The 23,880-nt window shown below is 32.7% G+C and overlaps 2 protein-coding genes across 8 annotated transcripts; both read right to left on the reverse strand.

Moving 5' to 3' along the window:
- Positions 1–436: 436 nt before the first annotated feature.
- LOC108329173 (probable pre-mRNA-splicing factor ATP-dependent RNA helicase DEAH2) lies at positions 437–4,658 on the reverse strand. 7 transcript variants are annotated; one of them, XM_052873508.1, is made up of 7 exons: positions 4,257–4,655; positions 3,854–4,056; positions 2,193–3,277; positions 1,666–1,791; positions 1,331–1,569; positions 1,167–1,214; positions 437–782 (listed from the first exon to the last, which is right to left on the reverse strand). In XM_052873508.1, exons 1-7 carry the CDS (start codon positions 4,530–4,532, stop codon positions 774–776), a joined length of 1,986 nt encoding a protein of 661 aa, XP_052729468.1. In that variant the 5' UTR covers positions 4,533–4,655; the 3' UTR covers positions 437–773. The 7 variants fall into 7 exon arrangements, 3 of the variants coding, with proteins under 3 accessions (XP_052729468.1, XP_017418745.1, XP_052729469.1); XM_017563256.2 differs by having other exon boundaries at positions 1,096–1,214; positions 4,257–4,652; XR_008247199.1 differs by lacking the exon at positions 1,666–1,791 and having other exon boundaries at positions 696–782; positions 1,096–1,214; positions 1,331–1,381; positions 4,257–4,657.
- A 7,191-nt stretch (positions 4,659–11,849) lies between these two features.
- On the reverse strand, positions 11,850–16,000 carry LOC108329414 (uncharacterized). Its single transcript, XM_017563602.2, has 6 exons — positions 15,897–16,000; positions 15,029–15,363; positions 14,037–14,490; positions 13,347–13,642; positions 12,501–12,866; positions 11,850–12,132 (listed from the first exon to the last, which is right to left on the reverse strand). Exons 2-5 carry the CDS (start codon positions 15,329–15,331, stop codon positions 12,528–12,530), a joined length of 1,392 nt encoding a protein of 463 aa, XP_017419091.1. The 5' UTR covers positions 15,332–15,363; positions 15,897–16,000; the 3' UTR covers positions 11,850–12,132; positions 12,501–12,527.
- Positions 16,001–23,880: the final 7,880 nt, after the last annotated feature.

Here is a 23,880-nt window from a genome sequence, read left to right on the forward strand (position 1 = left end):
TTGACAACATAGACTAATGTAAGTTTAAAATATATATACGTTTAAACCTCAACCTACGTTTTAATTTACTTTTTATACCTTAACATATGTTTTGACACTATGATAGATTTTCCTTAAACCTCTCAATACGGATGTTTTAGTCCATGTCACTTAAAGTATCAATGATGTATCACAATGGAGCTTAATGAAATTAAGAATCTTGTGTAGTTGCTTACAAGAATCCATTGTATATGCTGTAACACAGAGTAGCGAGAGGAGTAACAATACAAATAGTAATAAAAGAATAGCCAAAAAAATAAATTAAAGTGATAATAAACACTCCCGGTTTAGTATAAATGAATTCCGACATCCAGACATTTATGATGGGTATCTATCCTTTAACGAGAATAAAATCCAGAAACAAATTTTGACTTAAGGTACAACAGAAGATGAACGGTGATTAAAAAAAGGTTCCCTATTACTCTGGCAATGGTACATAAACTTATAGCTCATTTTTAACTACACTACTGACAATCAGTATTCCTTTCAGATTTAATAATAAAAGGTAGTAAAAATGGCAAAAGTGCTACGAGGAATCATGATCTAAGTCTCAGTGACAGAAGAGGATATATCCAATCCAAATCCAAAAGCAAAAAAATAGTGTGGATGACTACGACTTTTATCTGCGACTCCGGGTTTCCTCCTCCTTTTCTCGCTTCTTGTAAAGTTTCTCTAGAACACGCTTTGCCTCACATTGGGGGAAATTAGACAAATCATAGTAATGTGGTGCTACATCAACCAACCTGTGTAAATGAGATTTGCATGTCAGGACAAGGAAAAAGACTTGACGACCCAAAATCATATTAAGAAAAACATTATACTATACAAATCCAACTCCCTCCCCTCTAAACTCTGATGATGTACTTCAGTCACAAATCGCATCTGACTGAATACTGTATTTAAATGTTTCCATCGTGCAGTTTCCATTTTAATTGAAGACGAGTTCCCATTTTCATCAGAATTTTACTTAACAACACTAAACATAACAAGCATTGAAGAGTTTGCATCTATGATGGCACAAGGATCAACAATCCATAAACAAAGAAAGAATCTTACCATTCCCCTCGTATGTCTGTAACAGTACGAATAAAATTCCGACTGGTAAGAACATATTCGTTATAAATTACCCATTCAGGCTTGTGGTCCAGGCAATTTGATGGATGCAAATGCACCACCTACGATCAGAACATAAACATTAGAAATCATAAAAGTACAATAATAGAGCTGACAGTCTAGCTCCTATGATGACAAAAACAAAATACAAGACAAAAAGCAGTTCATCTTAAGAAACCTGGTTGTCTTTCACCGTCAAGTAGTGTCCTGTACGCTCCAAGTGAGCTACCTGCATGAAATACCCAGCTAGCATAGCTTTTCTTATGTTGACATAATAGTCGCGACTATTAAAGTCAGTGCTGCATTGCTTCAGATTAAACCGGGCCATGATACGCACTAACTGTTGTCTAACATTATCAGCTGATTTCAATGCCCTATGATTAACAAAGTTATCATAGCACCAAGAGGGATCCTCATCTGAAAAAACATTTACAATTAAGAAAGTTAATATAAAAATCTACAATGCAACCTGTTCTTGAATAAAAATACGAGCTACCAAAAATAACTACTTACTATTTTGCTTGTATGCGTGATAGACATTCAACAGCGTCAGATGATCTCCATCAATGTGCCCAAACCTAGCTTTAGCTTCATCCGCAGCTTTTTGAGCCTCCCTAGGCCGGACAAAGCAATTGGGTACTAAAGAAAGAAATTGATTACCACAGAGGAGGTCCACGGTAGGTCAGCAGATGCATAGAGGCGACACCACACCATTTGCTTCATGAGAATACTGAGAAACTGCAACTAATGCATCAGCACTTACTTAGAATCCTATGGTGCATGCCAACCGGGGGCATGGAACCCAGAGAAGACAGTTGCTGATGACAACCTAATAGGACACACTCATCTGACCACATTCATGTGCAACTAAGCACACGTGTAAGCAGTCAAACATCCCCCAACATATTCACAAGATTATCCTCTTGCACAAGCCCAACAGCAGGGAGTCCATTTCAAAATGGATCCCCGCATAACTACATTTCCTTAACATTATGGGGGATACTGGACAGACTAAAAAGTAATTAAAAAAAGAAGATTACCTGACAGCATGGCAGAAATTGACAGAATCTCATTTGAACAGTTGAATTCAGGACTGACAACAAGCATCTTCGACATCTGTGGATCCAAGGGAAATTCACTCATAATCTCACCCAGCTTAGTTAAGTTACCATCATCATCCAGTGCACCCAAGTAATTCAACACTTCCAATGCACGCATTAATGTCTCAGGAGCAGGCGGGTCCATGAAATCAAAATGCACTAAATCATCTATACCTAGTTTCTTCAAAGTAAGAACTGTATTGGCAAGATTTGATCTTAAAATTTCTGGATAGGTCTGTGGCTGAAGATCATTATTGAAACTTCTCTCTGTATAAAGTCTAAAGCATTTCCCTGGTTGAGTTCTTCCGGCACGCCCAGACCTCTGATGTGCACTAGCTTTTGATATTGGTGATACTAATAAAGACTCCACACGAACTCGTGGATTATAAACCTTCTGCTTAGCAAAGCCAGGGTCAATGACATAAACAATACCATCAATTGTCAACGAAGTTTCTGCTATGTTTGTTGAGACCACAATCTTCCTTCCAGGAATTCCACCCTCCTTCAATGGAGGTGGCGGTGCCTCAAAAATCTTCTGCTGCATAGCTGGAGGAAGGGTAGAATACAGGGGTACCACTTTCACAGGGCCCACCTGATCTCCCAGATTAGAAATTTCTTTTGTTATTTTGCGGCAAGCATCTTCTATCTCTTCCTCTCCAGTCAGAAAAACAAGTATATCTCCAGGTGGTTCACACATGTGTATTTGTACCACTGTCCTAATGCCAGCCTCCAAGTAATCCCTTTCAGGTTCCTGTGTGTAGAAAATTTCAACAGGATGTAGCCTTCCAGGAACTTTCATGAGAGGGGCACCAAAAAAATAGCCCTGAAACTTTTCAGCTTCAAGAGTAGCACTCATAACAACCAACTTCAAGTCAGGTCTATTTTTAAGCACTTCTTTCAGAAGGCCAAATAACACATCAGTGGCCAAAGTCCTCTCGTGAGCCTCATCAAGAATAATAACCTTGTACCGTTCCAACAGCGGATCTGTCATTGCTTCCCTTAAGAGCATACCATCTGTTAGATACCTGTGAAATCCACTTGTGAGACTGGATGAAACAATGCAGAAAGAAAACGAAAGTATAGACAAGGCATATCAAACTTAGAACTAATAAATATGCCATAGTATCAACAAGAGCCAATGATTAATCCTTTATATAGTTTTGATTGGAGGAAAATGAAGGGAGGATGGTTTTAAAGTTTTTATGTTTGGTTAAATTTATCAATATTGGGGGATTTGGAGGGAAGGGTGCGTTATTTAAAACATGACAATTGTACTGAAAAGAGAATCTATTTACATTATCAGCATCAAAATTATAACGTATGAAAGTAAATTCATTTTTAAAATCCCTCCCCACTCCCTTGTGAACCAAACAAAAACAGAGCTATTCTCACCCCCCACCCCCTCCCCACATTAAAATGCTTCCTCTCCCTCCTCTCTATCAAACATAATATCTAACTAAAATCCCTCCCGTCCTCCGAGTCGAACCAAACAGACTCTTAAGGCATGATTATCTTTTAAGAGCCTAATATGTTTTTAAGACACAAAGACCAACGGGGACTTGTTAATAATAGAAAACAATATAATAGCAAGCTAAACATACTTCAAAACTGTCCTCGCACTACTGCAGTCTTCAAATCTGATACTGTAACCAACCTCTTCCCCTATGGTTACATCCATCTCTTCAGCCACACGACGCGAAACAGACATCGCAGCCACTCTCCGAGGCTGAGTGCACGCAATCATCATCTTCCTACGTTTGTCTGGTGTCTCTAACTCGACAGCATCCAAAACAAACTGAGGAATCTGCGACCCCAAAACATAAAAAATAAACCTTTCATTAATTAGCGACATGCACACACAGTAAAACCTAGACAACACATTTTTCGTCCTAACATTTGTCTATCAAGATAAAACAAAAAAAAAATGCCCTAATACACGCTACAAGACATTATGATACTACAAATAACCAATCTATAAATATAAATAAGTTGGACAAAACAAACCTGAGTGGTTTTGCCACTACCAGTTTCACCGACAAGAATCAAAGTCTGGTTATCTTTGAGAACTTGTAAGAACTCTTCTTTCTGGTGCCAAACAGGGAGGGTTTTTCTCTTCTCCAAAATATCGAAGTACCTCTGAGAGTAAGGCCTTGCGTTCCAGCGATTGATGAGAGCATTGGCAACGCTGTTATTGGCGCCGCCATTTGATTTCGCCTTTTTCGCTAGAGAATCATCTACCACGTCGAACAAGCTCACCTTCCTCTTTCTCTCCGTACCCATCAAATTCAAAACCCTAATCCCCCGACCCCGATCCGTCCAAACTGGTGCAGGAACGAAGATGCTATTGCTAGGGCTAAAGCTGATGTTTGTAATTATCAATTATAAAACGACCAGACCTAATGCTGATGGCTAGTGAGGAAGATGAAATATCTGTAATTACAATTCAGCCCACGGTTTTCATTATTTTTTGTCACAGCCCAATATGCGTCTTATTCTCCTTTTTATGGGCCAAACCACTTTTTTGGATCATGAACATATTCTTTCAACACCCAAGTATTACTAAATGCACCCTATATTACTATGGTCACAGTCCCAACTGTCATATCTTCCCCTATGTTATCATAGTTACATACCGTGCAAGAAAAAAATAAATAAATAAATATATTTTTATTTCTTAATTTTCGTTAAAATTTTGAATTACTCTTTCAGTTTAAAAAAATACGTAAATTTAATCTTGTTAACTAAATTTTATTAAATTTATTTGACATTTTATACCTATTTTAAAAATATGCTTCAAATAAATTTAATAAAAATTGATTAAAAATATTAAATTTACGGTATTTTAAAAATAAGAAATTAAATTAATTCAAAATTAAAAAAAAAAGACTAATCTTAATTTTTATCAGGATTAAAAACCTATTTAACACAAACTAATTCTAAAATAAAATTCGTTTTGCAAAAAAAAATTGTCACTTCGAAAAATTTGTTCTCAAAACTGTTATGAAAATCATGTTTAAAAACATAAAAAAAAAATTCTAGAATCAAATATTTTCAGATCAAATAATCATATGTCAATTTTTATTTATACCAGGGGTTCACTTTTTTTTTTGTGTACACGTTTTATTTTTAGTAACTTTTTTTAAACTAAAATAATTATCTGTTTAAATGATTATTTTAAAATTTAATTATTTTTTAAATTTGACCAGTTTTTAAAAATTTAACTATTTTTGAAACTAAAATAACTATTTATAATAAAATAGATAAAATGTGTTACTGCAAATAATTATACGAATGTATTTAGAAATTATGGGAGTGGAGGAAGAAAAGTCCCTGAAAGTTTCTGGTCAACAAATAACAGACCAAAAACTGGGATAGTGGTCTTTTTCATTTAAAAAGTATAAACATAATGCAAAATTCAAACAGAACTCTATCTGAAATTAATAAAAAATTATTAAAAAAAAAAAAGCTTCTTCAACCACACTTGTCTATGTAAAGAAAAGATTGAAGCATGTACATAGATTGGAAATAAAAACAAATAACTCTTTATTGCCTGTTTTAAGGGAAATTTTTACTTAATATATAAATCCTAAAATTTTATGTTTTTGTTCTTTTCTTCTCTCTCTTTTCAGCTTTAAATTTCAAGTGAGCATCATTTGAAGGAGCTGCAAATTTACTCATTTTATACATAATTTCCAACTCAGTTAGTATTTCCTGAATTTTAACTTCTGAAATATCTATCTGAGATTTATAAGTTTGAATTCACTTCATTAATCTAAAGTTTAAAACACAACCAATTAAATTAATTCGAACTCTAAGTCTAATTTGATTCAACCTAAACTAAATCAATTAAATATAATGTTTAATTAAATTTGATAAAACCAAATAAAAATAATAATATGGATTTTTATAAGTTATTATGTGCGAAGTATTACGCTATAAATTTTTTTATTTTTGTTATCACTTATTCTATGTAAATCAATTATAATAAATTTTGTATTTAAAACCTTTGCGCTTGTTTGGTACAGCATAAATAACTAAAAAACTAGAAGAAGGAAAAAAAAGACGATGAAATAAGAATCAGAAAACTTTGTCTGTTCGTTCCAAAAGATATATAATTTATCAAAGCGTGCCTTATTGTCCCTCGGTAATACATTATTTTGGCTTAGTGCTATTATAATTTTAATTTAGTTTACATTTATTTATTGTTTGTAATAACGTATAATAGTAATTTGAAACAATACATAATTTTTAGAGAAATATATTCCCTGATAATTTTATAAATATATGTTAGACCCATTAAAACGCACCCAAAATCCCAAGTAGTGGGATGCATGATACGTTGTTTGATTATTTGATGAATATGAGATATGTATGTACTGCTTGTTTGGACGTGTGGATGGATGAATGATGCATGTTGTGAATTGAGTTAAGATAGGCCTTGATATTCAAACTGTGGTAGTCTGAGTAAAGGTGGTAGTGTGGTCGAGAGTTGTTAACGAGCGTTCGGTTCTTCTTGGGAGTACATGGACTTACCTGAGTCTCATGTTTTGGGAATAGAATCTAAGAGTTTTCCTGTAATAATACATAGGATTTGTTAAACTTTGACCGAAAGTTCGTATTAACCATTTCGTTCCCCTTTGAGCGTCCGTCTATATTAGGTTCTCTTATACAAGGAATTACGGTAATAACGATCGTGTTATAATATTAGAAATGTATGAATGAGTGTTTGGCCTAAGTATAGTTCTTCTTTAGACTTCCTAAACAATTTAATTAATGTGTTATATACTACCTAAAGTCATAGACGTTATCGTTCTTTTCATTCAGAATAAGTGGTGGCTCAATTGTATATATATGTTCATTTTTTTTCTAAGAGTTTATTAGCGATCGGTCTTAGACCAATCTTTCAGTCTGAGTAGCGCTCGTTCCTGATAAGCACTTGGTCTTGGACCAACGCTCGTTCAATAGTGTTCGGTTTCTACAGGGCTCGGTCTTAAACCAAGTGCTGGGTCTTGTTTTCTGTAATATAGTATTATTGTGCTTAGAATCAGAGTCTTTATTCAAACTAGATAACATTCGTTAATTCATAGTTTCTCATCAATATTATTATTTAGTATAAATCATGTTGGTCTTTAAAAGGTGTTCAGCCTAGAGTCTTAGTACTCGGCCTAGGCTTCGTGGCGTCCGGTTTGAACTCTTGGGAGTCTGTTTATTGAAGTAGATGAGTAGCGCTCGGTCTTATTATACCAGTCGTACTTGGGTTATGATAAGAATGTATGATCTTATTTCATTGGAATATGTGGATGATAAAGTCTGAGAGAATTTGAAATGTGATGTGTATGAAATAGTTTGATTATGAACGAGTATTCTAGGGAGGGATATCTCAGAAAGTGGTTATTGATTGGTAAAGTATGAATGTGGGCAAAGCTTAACGGGCGTTCATCCTGATATTCCATGATTACTCGTTCTCATGTAGATAGGAGTAAGTCACGTGTGGGAATGGCATGAGGTCCTAGTCCATAAGGTTAACTTGGACGGAACGGATCAACCTCGGGTGGCAGCTGTTGAGGGTATCCCAGTTACTACATCACCTGGGTGCACGAACGTTGTAGCTACACAGGATTCATACAGTTCGGACAGTCAGAGTCAAGTGGTCGTTTTTGCATGCCTTGGATGTATGAATTATGATGTGGTCGTTGTTGGTTTTGTTATGAATGTTGTATGTTGTGATTGAATAAATTAAATTACATAAGCTTACCCTGTTTATCATTTTGTTTGTGTTGTACGTCCTGTCGTTGTCCTGTTGCAATAATCATCCGTGTGGATGTAAGCAGAAGGAGAAGAGCTTCTGGAAGAAGTATTGGAAGACGCGAAGGAAGTGAAGGGCGAACCTTAGGAACGTTCGGTCTGATATTAGCTTTATATTTTGTAAGACCGCTCGGTATGAATTTCTTTTGTAGAACGTTCGGTCTAGTGGCAGTTAGAGTAGTGGTTTTAAATTCTTTGATGTTATGTAAGGTCGTTCGGCCGTAATTGTATATAACTGAGTGTTGAACTGATCTGTAGTATTGTTAACATGTGATTATTCTCTATATGATTTTACACTATATTTTTGGGATGTTATAATATATCAGTTAACTCTATTTTTTAAACTTTTTCTGAACCTCTTTTTTGTGTTTATAAAATCCATTTTTAGATTTTTCTTTCTCCCTCAAACTTAAATTAAATATTTCAATTATTAATTTACAGGAAAGTATAGTGCGTATATTTCAGTTTTGGTGTAAATAAATTTTAAAATAATATATCGGCAACAAATTTACAAACATATTACTTGACTATCTTTTTATTTTTAATTTTCTGGAACCTTTTCTGTCATCATAAAATCTACTTAAAAAATCACTCTACGTCTATATATTTGTTCATTCAATCCTATTATAAATAATTTTTATTTTTATTTTTCCTTTTCATGTTTCAATTTATTCAAATGCTTTGTTTTTCTTATATTTTCAAAACCTCCGTGTTATTACAATACTCAAACAATCCTATAAAATTACTATTATTTATTTATCACTTTTTCACTATCTCTGTTTTATTGGCGTCCGATACTCTCTCCCTAAGTTAACTTTTCCTAGTTGATTGGAGTTTTCGGTCTTCGATTTTTAGATACATGCAGAAAAAACTATGATATCTAAATTAGTGTGTTTATTTAATTTGAGCAAATATTTTTATGTGGAAAAAATTAACATGTTATCCCAAAACATATTCCTATTTATAGACATGGCTAACGGGACTTACATTGTTCACATATTAGTTGAAGTTTAAACATGTATCGATCATATTTTTTATTATGAACTTATTTTTAACCTTTTCGTAACTTTCTTATTACTGAAAAGTTATCCTTAATAAAGTTTTGTATTAACCGACCAACATATATACTTATAGTACTTTTCAAATTAATATCTAAGCTGAAATGAAACCAGTCGAAATCAGTCAAATTAAGATATTAAGCTAAGTTAAATAGGTTAGTAATCAGATTTAACATAATTGAGTTGTGATTTGATCAACCACAATCAAAGGTCCATGAAGAAACTTATAAATATAAGTCAAAAGTATGATTGTTTACAACTTTTACGACGCATTTATTATAACATTAATTGTCAAATCGATCAAATACCAAACTAACTTAAGTAACAAAATATCTTTAATTGGTGTACCTGATCGGTTGGAGTGTTCAGACAATGAAAGGAGCATAAGAGAGTAAGACTGAGTGAAAACTCAATCTTACATGTTTGAAACAATTTGACGCTCACCATGGGATCGAGTGAAATCTTTTAAGTCCACATGGTGACCATAAAGAACATTATGAACAACCAAACACAAGAGGGAAACCGTCAACAACCAAATGGACTCAATGGTGATGATGAAAAGAATGTAGTGCTGTCAAAACTACATTTGGCAAGGGAAAGGTGGTCAAGGTCGTGTATTGTCTACCCCAATCCTCTCAAGACTATCTAAGCAACCTCACAACTAGACCAAATTGTCCAAGCCAGCAGCTTTGTCACAAGTAGTTTTGTGAAAACGGGTCACCTGATCCGACTTGTCCGGCTCACTACCACTTGACCACTTAATTAGGCAACCTAACCCGGCTCACTTACTAGCCAGTCCCAAAAAATTGAACCCAGTCTAGGCCACCATTAGTTATTAGGTTTAGATTTTTATTTTTTAATATTATTTAAAATTTATGCATAGATTGGCAAACCGTGTTCTTAGTGGATTGAGTTCAATTTTATCCTATATTAAAATTTGTAATTTTTTTAAATCTGACTCAAACCCTTGGTGAGTGGAATTGACTTGCAAGTTTTAACCTATTTTGATAACACTAAATGCAAGTAAGAATCATTATCATTCTGTCACAATTGTCAACATAACCAATATACTGTTATTCTTTACAAGAATAAAAAAACATTATTTTAATCCTTACAATATATATATATATATATATATATATATATATATATATTCATTTTAAATACGTACTATATTGAAAGATGTCCACTTAACTCTAGAGTTTAGAAAAACGAAATATATTTTTCCAACCGCCATTTGCAATGTCATTGCTCTAAGAATATGTTTATGAAATAAAACAAAAAAATATATATAGAAAACATAAAAACTAAATCGGTTTTAAGAAAATCTAAACAAAGACGCCTCAGTGACAAATATTAAAATACATGGTAATACTAAAATGTTATTTAAACCAAATTTATTATTAAAAACATTAAACCATTTCGAAAAGCAGTTTTTCAAACGGGCATTATTTGTTTTCCTTTTTACCCGTCCTTTCTCGTCGAAGAGAGCTTACAAAAGATATCCCTGACTCTTACTTAGAGCTAGGGGAGGGAAAACTCGTCTATTTATTAGAGGGAACTAGTGCAACTTATTCAATCAATATCTTAGTGGAAGAACCCAAATCGGACAGGTGGATAACACAATCACAGTGCAAATAGACCAAAAGAAAATCAGAAACATCCTAATAAACACAATGCCAATAAAAGGACAAACAACTGTAATATTGAAATCCAAACATTAAAACTTTGTTCACTTGAATGGATTTAAAAAAAAGTGATTGAATGAATTTAAAAGAATTTGAAGGTAAACTTTTTTGTTGTTTATTTGAGTAGATTTTGAAAGTGAGAGTAAATTTGGAAATAAATTTTTTTAATCTATCATATCAATCAAATTATACACTAATTCTCACAAATTTTATTTCCAAATCCACTCTTACTTACCTCCAAAATCTATTCAAATAAACAACAAAAGATTTATCTTTAAATCCTCTCAAATTCATTTCATCACTCTCTCTTAAATCCATTCAAGTGAACAGGAAGTAAATTTTGACATGTTTAAAGATGTTTTGTCCTTAAAAATGTAACTCAATTCTTACTCAAATTTTATTCTTTGTTTGCACTCAAGTGCAATATGAATCTCCCTTAATATCCTCTGTTCAGAAAATACTTAACATACATATAAAACAAGACGCAATAAATTTAAATGTATATAAAGACCTGTTTTAGAAACCGATACTTTCAAATGGAGCGTACGACATTCCTCAGAATTTTAGAAATTCTTACAATGTAAAATCTTGGATAATCTACCACTGCATTAAACTAAATCCCAATCATGCATGACAGTTTCAGATGACAAAGCTCTAACTTGGAAGATTTAATCGCAATTACAACACCTCTTTGTTTTTCCAAATGAACCACAACAAACTCAATTCTATATCGCCTCGTACTCGTGAAGTAAAAATTTATGGCCAGGATTTGAAGTGTGAAGTTTGCCAATGCCCCCCTGAACAATTGAAGGTCATATAACATTCTTTTTCCAGTCATTCACGCTCTTCGAAAATACTTCCTTAAATTCATGACTTTTATGCCAAAGTTGAAAGTAAAAATAAACACATCTTCATACATTTATTATAGAAAACAATTTCGTTGTGTAAAAATCATTCGATACTATGAAATTTATACCAAGAATAAACAAACAAACCTAGAGAATCAATATCCCAGCACATCATAAAGGGTACATCAAATACCTGCGTCGTAACAAAACGTAAATTTCATTCTACTAAAATCAATCAATCTTTCAAAGGATCTTTCGTAACACAATCCAAGATGCAGTAGCACGTTACCAGTTAAGGATAATAACTCAATGCATCACAACTAACACCAAAGTTCTTAACAAGACTGAGCAACTATATTTCAAAAGAAAACTGGATCCGTCAACCGAAATGAATGTCCTTCCCAATCCTAAGATTAATCAACATGCTTACCCACCTTATGTCCTCCACTGCATTAAACTGCCTACTCGAGCAATCTGGACCCTGAAAGTTTTTTTAAAGCAAAATTAAAGCTTATGCTGAATAAGAATAAAAAAATCTGCAATATCCACTTTAACAAACTGCAATTACACCTTTGTCAACTACAATCTATGGTTTTTACAAAATCGGCCCTTTCTATGAGACAATATCACACAGTGGGTCCTTAGTACACGTATATATACCACTAAAAGAATTAAACAGAATAGCAATCCAACCCTGAGCCAAAATCCATATGACCAAATCTGATTAGTGGTGTTTACTAAAGTGAGACTAAGTTTTACTGTACAGTTGAGGGGAACCAAAAGATCTCTAGAGTAAAATATTAAATTCTATTTTTAGGTAGGTTTGACAGACTGAGTAGAACAACTCACCACTTGATTGATGATATATAGAGAATTTTAATATCTGTTGTAAGCTTTTGCAAAATCTCCACGCCTATGAAATTCCCCAAAATTATCATGAGGCCTAGTAGTATAAGGTTCCATGTTGTCTGAGAACCTGTTCCTTGAATCCAATGGTAAATTCGTCCCAGCATAGGGAGGAGGATTGACAGAGGACCCATCATATTCAGGAAAGCTCTGCTGTTTAAAACCTCGATAACCAGAAGACATCTGTTGAACTGCCTGCTGTTGAAGCCTCTGCGCATCATGCTGAAGGAAATCTTCCCACTGTCTTGCATGTGTAGCCCTTACCAAGCCAACTTTGCTCATGTACTGCTCCCTCAAATCTCTAATAGCCTTCCAGCAATAAAATGAACATTAAAAATCATGAAGTGGTAGTAATAAACAAGCAAAAGAATAATAATTAGTGAAAATTAAAATCTTTGAATTAAGGACACAGCATATCTTCCGATTTTACCTTTCCTCACTTGCAAAACCAACGTATACAGATAATAAAACTTTGCTATACAAGCTAAGTTGCAAGAAATCACAGAACCAAAGTTCAGGTTAGTTACAAGCCTTTTACAAATTATTAATCTCAATCAAAGCATAAATACCAACATCAGCATTGAAGATGATTCTCTGTGACTCCACTAACTTAACTGAAATAAAAATATCATCACACGAAACACTTCTAATTTAGCAGCTGGCTAACTTAATTCTCAATAATACCAAAGGTTTCGATACTTTGCTTTTTCAGTAAGATGGCACGTGCAAGAATGAAGGATTGTTAATTCTGATTAAGATGTCCAAATTACAGGCGTGAAGTAACCATACCTCCCGATGCTTGAAATTTTCTTCATCTTCTTCTCTGTCACGAATTTTCATTAGCTCTGCTGCCTCGTTCTTATATTCCAACTCTAATTCTTCCAAAGTCTGTGGGGAGGCATTGTAATCAAACTGATGACCAGGCTGGATACCAGATTCTCTTCTATGATCCCAGCCATCATTCCTAAACGCACCCATGTTTTGATTACGACCATCAAAAGAACTATATGAGTTTCCTGTAAAAGGGGCATGTCTTGGAGATCTTGACTGGCTTGATCGACCTCTAGCTCCACTATTTCCATAAGCTTCATGAAATGAAGAGTATGTTAAGCACTTGATTCAAGATGCCAACATAGATGATTTGCTTTAATTCAACAAATTGCACTTGATTCAAGATGCTAACATAGCTTTAATTCAAAAACTATCTCTATACTCTCATACTGAAACCATGGGAGCCAATCCTTTCAGTAAATATGTTCGTAATGGAGGAAACCCTTCAGGACGGAGATAATGCTTGAAGGCTAAGAACTTACCTCTTGCTGCAAGTAAATGACAACCAAGAGAAAAATGAATACAATGCAGGCCCTTCCAGGTTAAATTTTACTATAGAAGTAGTAATATACAGAATCCTATCAGGCTATGAACATGAGATTACCAGCTTTCTAAGGATGCTGTAAATATATCCTATGCTGTCCCTACCTTGTGGAGAACCTCTAGCAAACTTTTGAACATCCTCCCGGATTCGGTCTTCAACAGCCCTCTCCTGCCTACCAAACCTTTGTTGAAACTGAGATGTATTCCGTGGTCCAGAATGAGACCTTTGGGGCTCAGAGCGTTGAAACCGTGCATTAACCGGACTTCTCTCACTTCTCTCAGGTGATCTTGATCGGGTCATTTGAGAACTAGATGATCCCCTTTGTTCACCCTCTTCTCGAATCTTGTGTACCGCATCAACACCTTTTGCCATAACTAATCTATCCTTACCACTGACAATGATAAACTTTTCATCCATCTTTATTTTGCAACCAATGTCCCTTTCAATCTTGCTTAAAACTTTCTCTGTGAAAAGTGCCCGTACATTTTTGTCTCTAGCAGGTATCCTTTCAAAGAAATCTTGAGACTTGCGATTGGCTCCAAGGGTAGATGGGCAGCCCTACATTGTGAAGTACAATATCATTTAATCAAATAATGAAAGTGGTCATAATATTTTTTTCAAATTAACTAACAATTCTATATACAAATCATGTTCACAATACCGCAAGGCCCTAACATGATAAATAAAGTCAATCATGATGCCAAAATAAGAATAGATGGCCTCCCCATTTCCTTCAAAACAATAAAGAGTCAGCATGTGATTTAGTTTCTACCGCATCAACAAGAACCAAAAGAAACCATGAATAAAGATAGTAGTGCCCACTAAAAATTATAGACAATTTTTTGTCGGAGGCGGTAGTGGGATACTCAAAGGAAAAGAAAAAATAGGGACAACTAATATCTCTTACCCCCTCCAGTCTACTGAAATCAGTTGCAACTTTTTCCATTGAAATAAGAAATAAATAGCTTAAAAGTCAACCCGTTAGCACTGGGTAGGTTTGGGAAGTGTAATATATATGTGAGTACTCATATAAATAGAAACCGATGGCAGGCGGAGGGTAGAATTGATAATGGAAATGTAGAGGAACTTGTCATACCTGAGTGAAATGCCCTGATTCTCCACAAAGCTTGCATATCATTTCCTCCTCCTTCCTTTTCTTCCAATTCCTTTCAGTAGCCTTTGACTTAGCCTCCCAAACCTTAGCTTCTCGGCTGGTGAAATCAGTGGGAACAGCATTTGGGTCCCGACCTTCATCCTCCTCATCAGACCCTGCATTAGACCTCTTATTTGGTTTTGCCCTCTCTTGCGTGTTCGTAGCAGCAGAACTTGGGGGGCCAGTGTACTCCTTATAAAGCTCACGAAAGTCGTCATCAATATCTGGATCCGGTCTATTTGCCATTAAAAAATATGCACACTAACTGAATTGAATTCCTGCATTTTCAAAAATGAAGCAGCAACACTCAAACCCACTAAATAAGGAGAAAAGGAAACATCTAAAAGAAAAAGGTACTCATAACGTGAATAAATTTTACCCTAAATTTCAAAGAATTATGCACCGTTGTGGATCAATTTCAACTAAGTGTGATTGTATTGGAACAGATAAGTTTTAACAAACTTTATCCATAAATTACCATACATGAAAACCAACTATTAGAGCATAACAAACCATCACAGATTATTGTAAAGGAATGTGTTCGATAAATAACCCGCGACAAACATAAATTCATGAAGAAGTGCGTAAGCCGGTATTTTCAGTCCCTCGATGAAGTATTGATTCGAAAACACGCTCAATCGGAGAATATGAACGACAAAATTGAGACGGGAAAAAGCGTTGAAACAGCAACAACGAAGGAGATTGCGAAACGAACATTGAAATAAAAGGTGCAAAAACAGAAAAACTATGCAGTGAAAAAGATGAAGTGATATTGTTGAGATATTTGATTTGAGGAGAGAAGAAGACTTACGGTGTGGGATGGAGACGACGATCCTCCACACTGCAAAATGTTGATTACGTTTCCATAACTCACTCAAATGACCACATATCTACATTTTTCTACCTAGGGTTGCATACCCATACCCGACCCGAATTAATTTCTCTAAAAATAAATAAAATATTTGAAATTTTAAGATAATTAAATAAATATATAATAATCATAAACGGGAAATGCAACTCAAAAAACACACGGAAAATGTAAAAAAACAAAAAACAAAACTCCGGATCAATCACAGACATTATAAAATTTTTAATAATTAAGGTAAATAAATTTAACATATATAAAAAGTTTATGATTAAATGACAATACAAAGTTATTTTATTCCCACTGGTAAAAATGTTATTTTAAAAATAAGTTTTATTATTATTTATAAACTAACAAGTAATTTTGCGTCACACACACAGATAGGACTAAACAAGCTATATGTCTTTATTAAATTATTATGTATAATATGCTATTTGATTACAAGAATATTTATCATTTGAGAATACATCAATAATAATATTAAAAAAATAACATTTATTATATTAGTTAGATCATTAAAAATAAAAATACGTTTTTATTATCATCAATATAGTATTGGGGAATATTGTTCTTCAACTTTTATTCTATATATATATATATATAATTTAGGAGCATAAGTTTTTCTTTTTCGAACTTTTTACAATTTTAGTGATAATACGTCAATGTATATCTACATTTAATTGGAGAGTTCTTTTAAAATTTACAGTACTGTAAAAAAATTACATATCGTTGCAGGAATTTTCAACTTGATTAAAGTGTTAGGCAATCTGGCTTGAATAAGAATACATAATATCATATAACAAATATATTTTGTAGGTAACCATTTTAATAATCAAAGTATATGGATTATAATAAAATGATAAATATATCACTTCTGAAAAAGTAAAGTACTATCAATAAACAAATTTAATATCACTTTTTTAAGATATGTATAGCAAACTAACACTTTAGATCAATAAAGTAATATCAATTTTATATCGAGAACTTTAATAGACTGAATTACATAAGAAATTTTCGTATACTGTCTATGTTTCCAATAAAGTCAAATTTATAGGTTAATGTAAGAAAATGTCACAAATTAAAAGAAAATAAAACGTGTACGAGAGATAGAATTAAATTTGACCATCTAATTTTTTATTAAATCAACATATTGTTATTTATTTAACATTGTTACTACATTGTGTTCTTTGGTGTTCTAATTTTGTTCCAATCGATAAGATCGGCTCGTGATATTTTTCTAATGAAAATTCGAATATTTCAAGATAAATATGATGCTTAAATATTTTTTTCAAAATTAAAATTTTAAAACTTTATAAGAGTAATTGGTTTACTAAAATTTCAAATTCCATATTAAAAAGTCAAAATAAAAACTTCTTTTATTTATGTATTTTTATACTCTTTTGCTCAACTTTGTTAAGTCTTTGATTTTATCAATTTTGCAAAGACGAACACGTTCAATGTCATTTTTTAAATATAATAAAATTTATTTTAGATTGAAGTAAATTGTGGCGAATTTTGTTTTGTGATGTAAGCCAGTTTTATTTTTTAACAGATGTCAATAAGTTTTTCTTTTATAAACAATACTTTTTAACTGATATCAAACATAAATTTTATTCTTTTCCATTAACATCAATTAAAGTTATTTTAAGTTGATATAAGCTGTGGTTTTCTTTATTAATATAATTACAAAAACATTTCAGTGAAAATTTATTACATTTTTTAATTAACGTTAGTTAAAAAATTTCTTGATTTTTTTTTGTCAATATCAACAAGAAATTTTATCAATATTAGTGAAATTTTTTGTTAATGAAAGTAACTATTTTCGTTAATAGAATCTTTTGGTTCATATTATTGGAATCTTTTTATATAGCCATGCTATTTTTCGAATGGTATTACTCTCTATCATGTAGCATGACATGTTTTTGATAAATTGCAACTATATTTTTTTGGTAGTTATATTTCATGATAATTCAGCAGTCAATATTTATAAAGATTTTTTTATTGATGTCACACTAATTGTATTTTGTTTAAAAGTTAGTTAGATTTTTTTTTTCCTAAAGCAAGTCGGATAAAGTTTTAATCAATATTAATTAATTTAGGGATTAAACCCGTTTAAAAATTGGAACAAAAAAAACACTCCAAGAGATAAGCAAGATAAAATAAATATAAAACGAAAAATAATATTAAAAAATATTACAATAGTTTAAAATTAAAGAGAGTCAATTATTTTAATATTAAAATAATTTTAATATAAATATTATTATAAATGAGTTTCATTATTTTAAAATCCAATATCTTCCAAAAATCATTAGAGTTCTCTAACTTCTTTAAAAGGTTTTTTCTTTTCTGTCTGTCTAATTAAAAAATCAAGAGCGTATGATTGATCATTGCTGCTAGTTCTTCAATATAGACTAATTAGTTTCTCTTTTTGAGTAAGTTGAGCTTTCAACCATTTTTTGGTCTATTTTTATATTTGTTGCATGTGGACCCTACTCAACTTGCATGTGTCTTTTTAGTCTTCTGTCTGAGTATTTAATGATTAGTAGTTCTAACGGTATACCTTGATCGTGTTTTTGTTGTTTCTAGGAGCAATTAGAGTTTCATGAGCTTTTGAAGTTATTTTAGGATCCTAAAGTTGTTAGGTCATTCGAAATGTGAGGGAAGCTAGTTATTTTAATTTTAATTCGTAAACAAGTTTTATTTGATGTTTGTATGATGATATGATAGTTGATTTGAAAAATTGAATTGTTTGATGAAATTTGGTATGTTGAGTTGTTTGATGAAGTTTGGTTATGTTAAGTTGAATTGGGGATGTTATATTTGTTAAATTGCTTGGTTACTTTGTTGTTGAACCTTGGTTTGATAATATGCCAAAAGAATAATGAGTTTTTGGTCTAAAATTAAGGTTTTTACATGTGAAATTTTAGAAGGGTGGTTATTGAAGTAAGTTTGATGTCTGGGTCTCTTACTGAGTCACATGTGACTGATTTAGCTACTTATTTCTCGGGTTGTACTGTGTACATTTGGAGTTATAAATTTGAGTTTATGGTTTGATCTAAGGCACCTTGTTCATGGCCGAATAAGCAAATTCACTACAGGAAACGTGTGTATTACCGACGGTGTGTTTATGACGGCCTTAAAGCCCTCGGTAATACTGAGGTGATTTTAATTACCGACGATATAGGGCCTTCGGTAATTGGCTTCATCATTAAAACCCAAAATTGGGATTTCCCTCTCTCAAATCGTAGTTTCGTCGTCCCTGTTGCGATTCCTCCCGCCCTTGGTCTTTCGTCGATTTGAAGCCGTTGGTGCAGCTTTGGTTCTTCGCAGCGAATGTTCGGTGGTGGTCGTTAGGTGGTTGAGCAAGCCCGATTTGGTCGACCAGAGAATACCTTTTTTCGCCTCCTCCAGAAAACCTAATTGCTCTTTCTTCCCTCCCAAAGCTGAAAGCTGGTCGTGGTTCTTCCCAGGTTGGTCTCGTGAGCAGAGGCGTTTTGTGCATTTGGGTCATTCGGTCATCGTTGTGAGGTGAGGTGCGTGGGCTATTGACACTGTGATGAGGACATTGGTGTCGTGAGCAAAGGCGATTGGTGCTACGGTTGGTGTTGTGGTTGGGGGATTGTGGTTGAAGACTCTTAGTGGATGACGATTCCTGCACATTCTTTGGCTGTCGTGGTGTAGGGAAGCCGTTGTGGAGGTAAGGTATCGAGAATCATCCCTTTCATGTAGGTCGAATCTCTATTGTTGTTAATGGGTTGCTGTTTATGATGCAGGTCAATTCTTTTGGAGGATTTTTGTGAAGGGTTGGTCCTCCGGTTGAGGTTTTTTGTTGAAGGCTAGTGGAAGAGTGGTTGATCGAGCAAGAGGGGAGAAGCGGCAGGGCTCTTAACATCAAAACCGTAAGAGGTTAAAGTGGTTAGCAAGCTCAAGAAAAGTCCAGGTAAGGGGAGAACAAAGTTATATCTAATGCACGATGGGTTACATAAATGAATATGAGTTTTGAGTGGATGTTTTATGGTCCTTTTGTGTTTTCTCTCGTGTTTGGAAAAGTTTTATGTAATGAGAGTGACTTTGTTTATATTGGTTTATGTATGAATATGCATGAGGGAACAAATGACATTGATATGATGAACTTTTATATGTAAAATGTGATTTTGTGAATGAGGAGAGTATTTTTATTGGGAAAGAAGCAAACACGGGATCCACTCTCGGACTCTTCTTGGATTCGGTAAACCCAGTGTGTGACATGTTCATAGGATCAAGAGAGAAAGGTTAGAATGTAGTGTGGGAATGAGTTGAATGATGAGTGAGGAGGTTTAGAGTATAAGGGTGTATTGGTGATGAAGGAAATAGGTGAAGGAGAAAAGACGAGTGTGAATGATGTAAGACGTGGAAGAAGAGAGAAGAGGAAATAAAGAGGTTAGGTTTGTTGGTTTTAGAAGAATATGAGAGAGATATTGGAAATAAAGAAAATGGTTGTTTGAGTTAAAGAAAGGAATGAATGGTTTCATGTTTGTGCATAAGTAAGGGTTGTGCAACTTTTTAGAATGGAGAAGAAATAAGAAAGTTAGGAATAGGAGTTAAGGATGGTCCTACAAGCTTTATGAGGAAGAAAGAAAAGAAAAAGGAAAAGAGAAAGAATTGGGTTAAAATAGGTTGATCATGTGGGAAAAGCATGCATGTGGAAGGATTTCTTATTTTATTTCTGTAAGGTGTGGGTGATGTGTTTCAATAGGAGAGCCACAACTATGTACATTATTAGTTTTATTTTGTTATTAGTTGTTATAGAAACATTTGGATATTAGAACATTTGGAGTTTAGATCATTTGGATGTTAGATCAATTGGATGATTTGGATGTTAGAACATCATTATGTTACATTGTTTTATGTTTTATTTATAAATACATGTTCTATGGATGATTGGATGATTCAGATGTTATATTGTTTTTCTGATCAATGATCGCATCATTGAGATGCACATTATGTAGGTCTGTATGTTGTTGGAAAATGTTATGCAAGTCTGTTTGTGTTGTGAACAATTTATACAAGTTTGTTTGGTTTCATAATAAATACAATTGTGCCTTAGATCTGCCTCGAACTTATCGAAGGCTTGTGCCCTTCGGTACGTTAGGTATTTACCAAAGGCTTCCGCCCTTCGATAATTAACGAGGGCTTCCGCCCTTCGATAATTACCGAAGGCAAGCACCATTCGGTAATTACCGAAGGCTTGTACCCTTCGGTAATTACCGAAGGGCGGTAGCCCTCGGTAAATCTTAGCGACAAGGGATTTACCGATGGCTCTTTGGCCGTCGATAAGCTGTCTGTAATTACCTTGTACCGACGGTTTCCGAGGGCTTCTGACCTTCGGTAATGCCCTTCTTTTTTGTAGTGATTGGCATTCAATTATAATCTTAAACATGTTTTCAAATAAATCATAGAGTCAATGATACTGATATTTATATTGATAATCAATGATACCGATAATTATATTTGAGTAAATTCTAAACATTTGGATAGGTTTAGAGTGCAACCAAATAAAAAAAAATCACAATTGGTGTAAAAATTGTCTAAAATAATCGATTATCTTATTTGATAATCGTTTATTTTAGTAAGAATTTCATCTTTGCCTAAAAATATCTATGGAATAATAGATTATCAGGTGAGATAATCGATTATTTTAAAAGAAGTTCATCTTTGCCTTGTATCTCTTTGAAATAATTAATTATTAGGTAAGATAATTGATTATCTCGTAAGGTTTTCGTTGGGCGAATGGCATGGGGCGCGAGACTTTACATTGGGCATTTGCAGTTTCAACTCTTTTTTCATGTTTTCTATGGTTGTGTGAATTATGTTTTGTTTGTTTTGAGTTAAGTATGATTAATTTGATATTTATTGAGGCTTATTGAATGGTGTATTAATGTGAGTATGAATGATATGAGATGTGAGAAGAACCTCGGTGAGAGGTTATTTAATAGAGAAATTTGTATGCTTTATAATGAGATTTCTAAAAGGAGGTTCATATGAGTTATATAATTTTTCAATGTTGAACTATTATGTGATGTATTAAATTGTTTGTGAAGTTTTCTTGTGAACACTAGTTTCATCATGTTGTCTCTTTTTTTATTATTGGTTTGTTGTTTGTTTCTTTTGTAATAATCACTTATTTGTTACTATTGTGATTGGTGGGAGTAGACGAGGGTAAGGATGATAAAAAAAATTGCGCCTGCGGATAAAATCTGCCACGAGTAGTTATTACCTGCGGATATTTATTACTCGCTGACAATGGATAACGCGTATTTTAATATCCGCTTCTAAACAGGTTGGGTGCGAATATTATACTATCCAACCCACGGGTACCCGTTATCCGCAAAAAATAATAATAATATTTTAATTTATATTTTTTAAATTAACTTTTTTATTACTCTTAAGAATATGGAAAGCTTCTCAATTAAAAATTATGAAATCCTAATTAAAAATCTTAACTGCCGAATTGTTGGTTTCTCTCACAAACTCTATTCACAATTTATTCTCTAATCTTTACTCTTTTACATTTTTCACAAGCAAACCGAGAAGCTTCAAGCTTATTATTTACCTCTGTTCATATAATTGGGATTTTTCCTGACTTGTAACATGTTTGGAGTTTCTTATCTTTTTTTTGATTGAGATTTTTTGGGACTCTTGGTTTTGACCGTGCTTTGGGGTTTTCTCTACATTTCTCATATTGAGATTCTCTGCTTGCAATTTTGTTATTACGAATTGAGGTTAGGTTAAATTTAATTAAAAGACTAAATTTTAATTTATATTTAATTTAATTTATATTATACTATCTATATTTTTTTGTAGTTTTATTTAAATTTTATTTTGAAAGTGTATAAAATATATTTTTAAATTTTTTATAATATCCGTATGTATCTGCGAGTTTTAAAATATCCACGAGTATTTTTTAAACGATACCCACATGCATAACGAGCGAATTGAGGGTTGGATTGACTAGAGATAAATGTTGAAGTAGTGCTGGTAGAAGAAGACAAAGAACATCTTCTTGATTGTCTAATGATTAAGTTGAGTTTTTATAGATATAATTATTATTATGGTTGTTTTATTTTACATGAGTGTATTAATATTATATTTATAAGAAGTGACAAAACTTTATTTTGTTTTATCAATTTTATAAAATATTATTTTATCACTAGGTGTTAAAATTTAGAATTTCAATAAAAACATTTTATTGATAATGATTAAAATACTTGTTTTAAATGATAAAAATAAACTAATAAATTTAAATTGTGTCACATTTTTGTTAAAATATTTTCGAGAGTTAAACTCAATATATTTAGATTTTTTAAAATGTTTAAATTTGCTGTCAAACTACAATTCATAATAAATCTCGTTGCAATTTTATTCTATATCATCGTAAACATCAATATAAATTCAATATACGTGTGAGTGGAAGTAATTATTAAATATGTCGAAAAATTCTATTAACGTTATATTTGTTTCAACATATTTTCTGTTTGTGTGGATAAAAATGTACATATTATTTTTATTTGTTTCAACCTGTTTGCAGTAGTTACGGTTGGAAATGCGAGACTATGCTCGAAGGGTTTTCTTTCCCTTCTGAAGAGAATTACAAATATTGTTATCTGTATTTACTATGTTTAGGATTTATTTTTTATTTTTTTTAAACATATAAGTATATGTAAATATTATTTTATAAATTAATGTTATAAAATTGAATTAAATTTAGAATCTATTTCTTAATATAATATTAAAAATTAGAATATATTTTTGTAATATTTCTTAACTATTTAGCGTATTATATTTTCCGTTATCTAAATATTTGCTATTTATCATATCACCTATTGATATATATTTTCACATAATATATATATATATATATATATATATATATATATATATATATATATAT

The sequence above is a fragment of the Vigna angularis genome, chromosome 2, assembly GCF_016808095.1.
Source record: "Vigna angularis cultivar LongXiaoDou No.4 chromosome 2, ASM1680809v1, whole genome shotgun sequence".
NCBI lineage: Eukaryota > Viridiplantae > Streptophyta > Magnoliopsida > Fabales > Fabaceae > Vigna > Vigna angularis.

What these genes read in the sequence shown, in the direction of transcription:
- LOC108329173 (XM_017563256.2), bottom strand. Translation starts at nt 4,532, where the DNA reads ATGGGTACGGAGAGAAAGAGGAAGGTGAGCTTGTTCGACGTGGTAGAT. An exon ending in AGTGCGAGGACAGTTTTGAA is followed by an intron (nt 3,278 to 3,853) that starts GTATGTTTAGCT and finishes TGGATTTCACAG; the next exon opens with GTATCTAACAGATGGTATGC. An exon ending in ACAGACATACGAGGGGAATG is followed by an intron (nt 783 to 1,095) that starts GTAAGATTCTTT and finishes TCATTTACACAG; the next exon opens with GTTGGTTGATGTAGCACCAC.
- LOC108329414 (XM_017563602.2), bottom strand. Translation starts at nt 15,331, where the DNA reads ATGGCAAATAGACCGGATCCAGATATTGATGACGACTTTCGTGAGCTT. An exon ending in AATCAGGGCATTTCACTCAG is followed by an intron (nt 14,491 to 15,028) that starts GTATGACAAGTT and finishes TTCACAATGTAG; the next exon opens with GGCTGCCCATCTACCCTTGG. An exon ending in TGCTAGAGGTTCTCCACAAG is followed by an intron (nt 13,643 to 14,036) that starts GTAGGGACAGCA and finishes CATTTCATGAAG; the next exon opens with CTTATGGAAATAGTGGAGCT.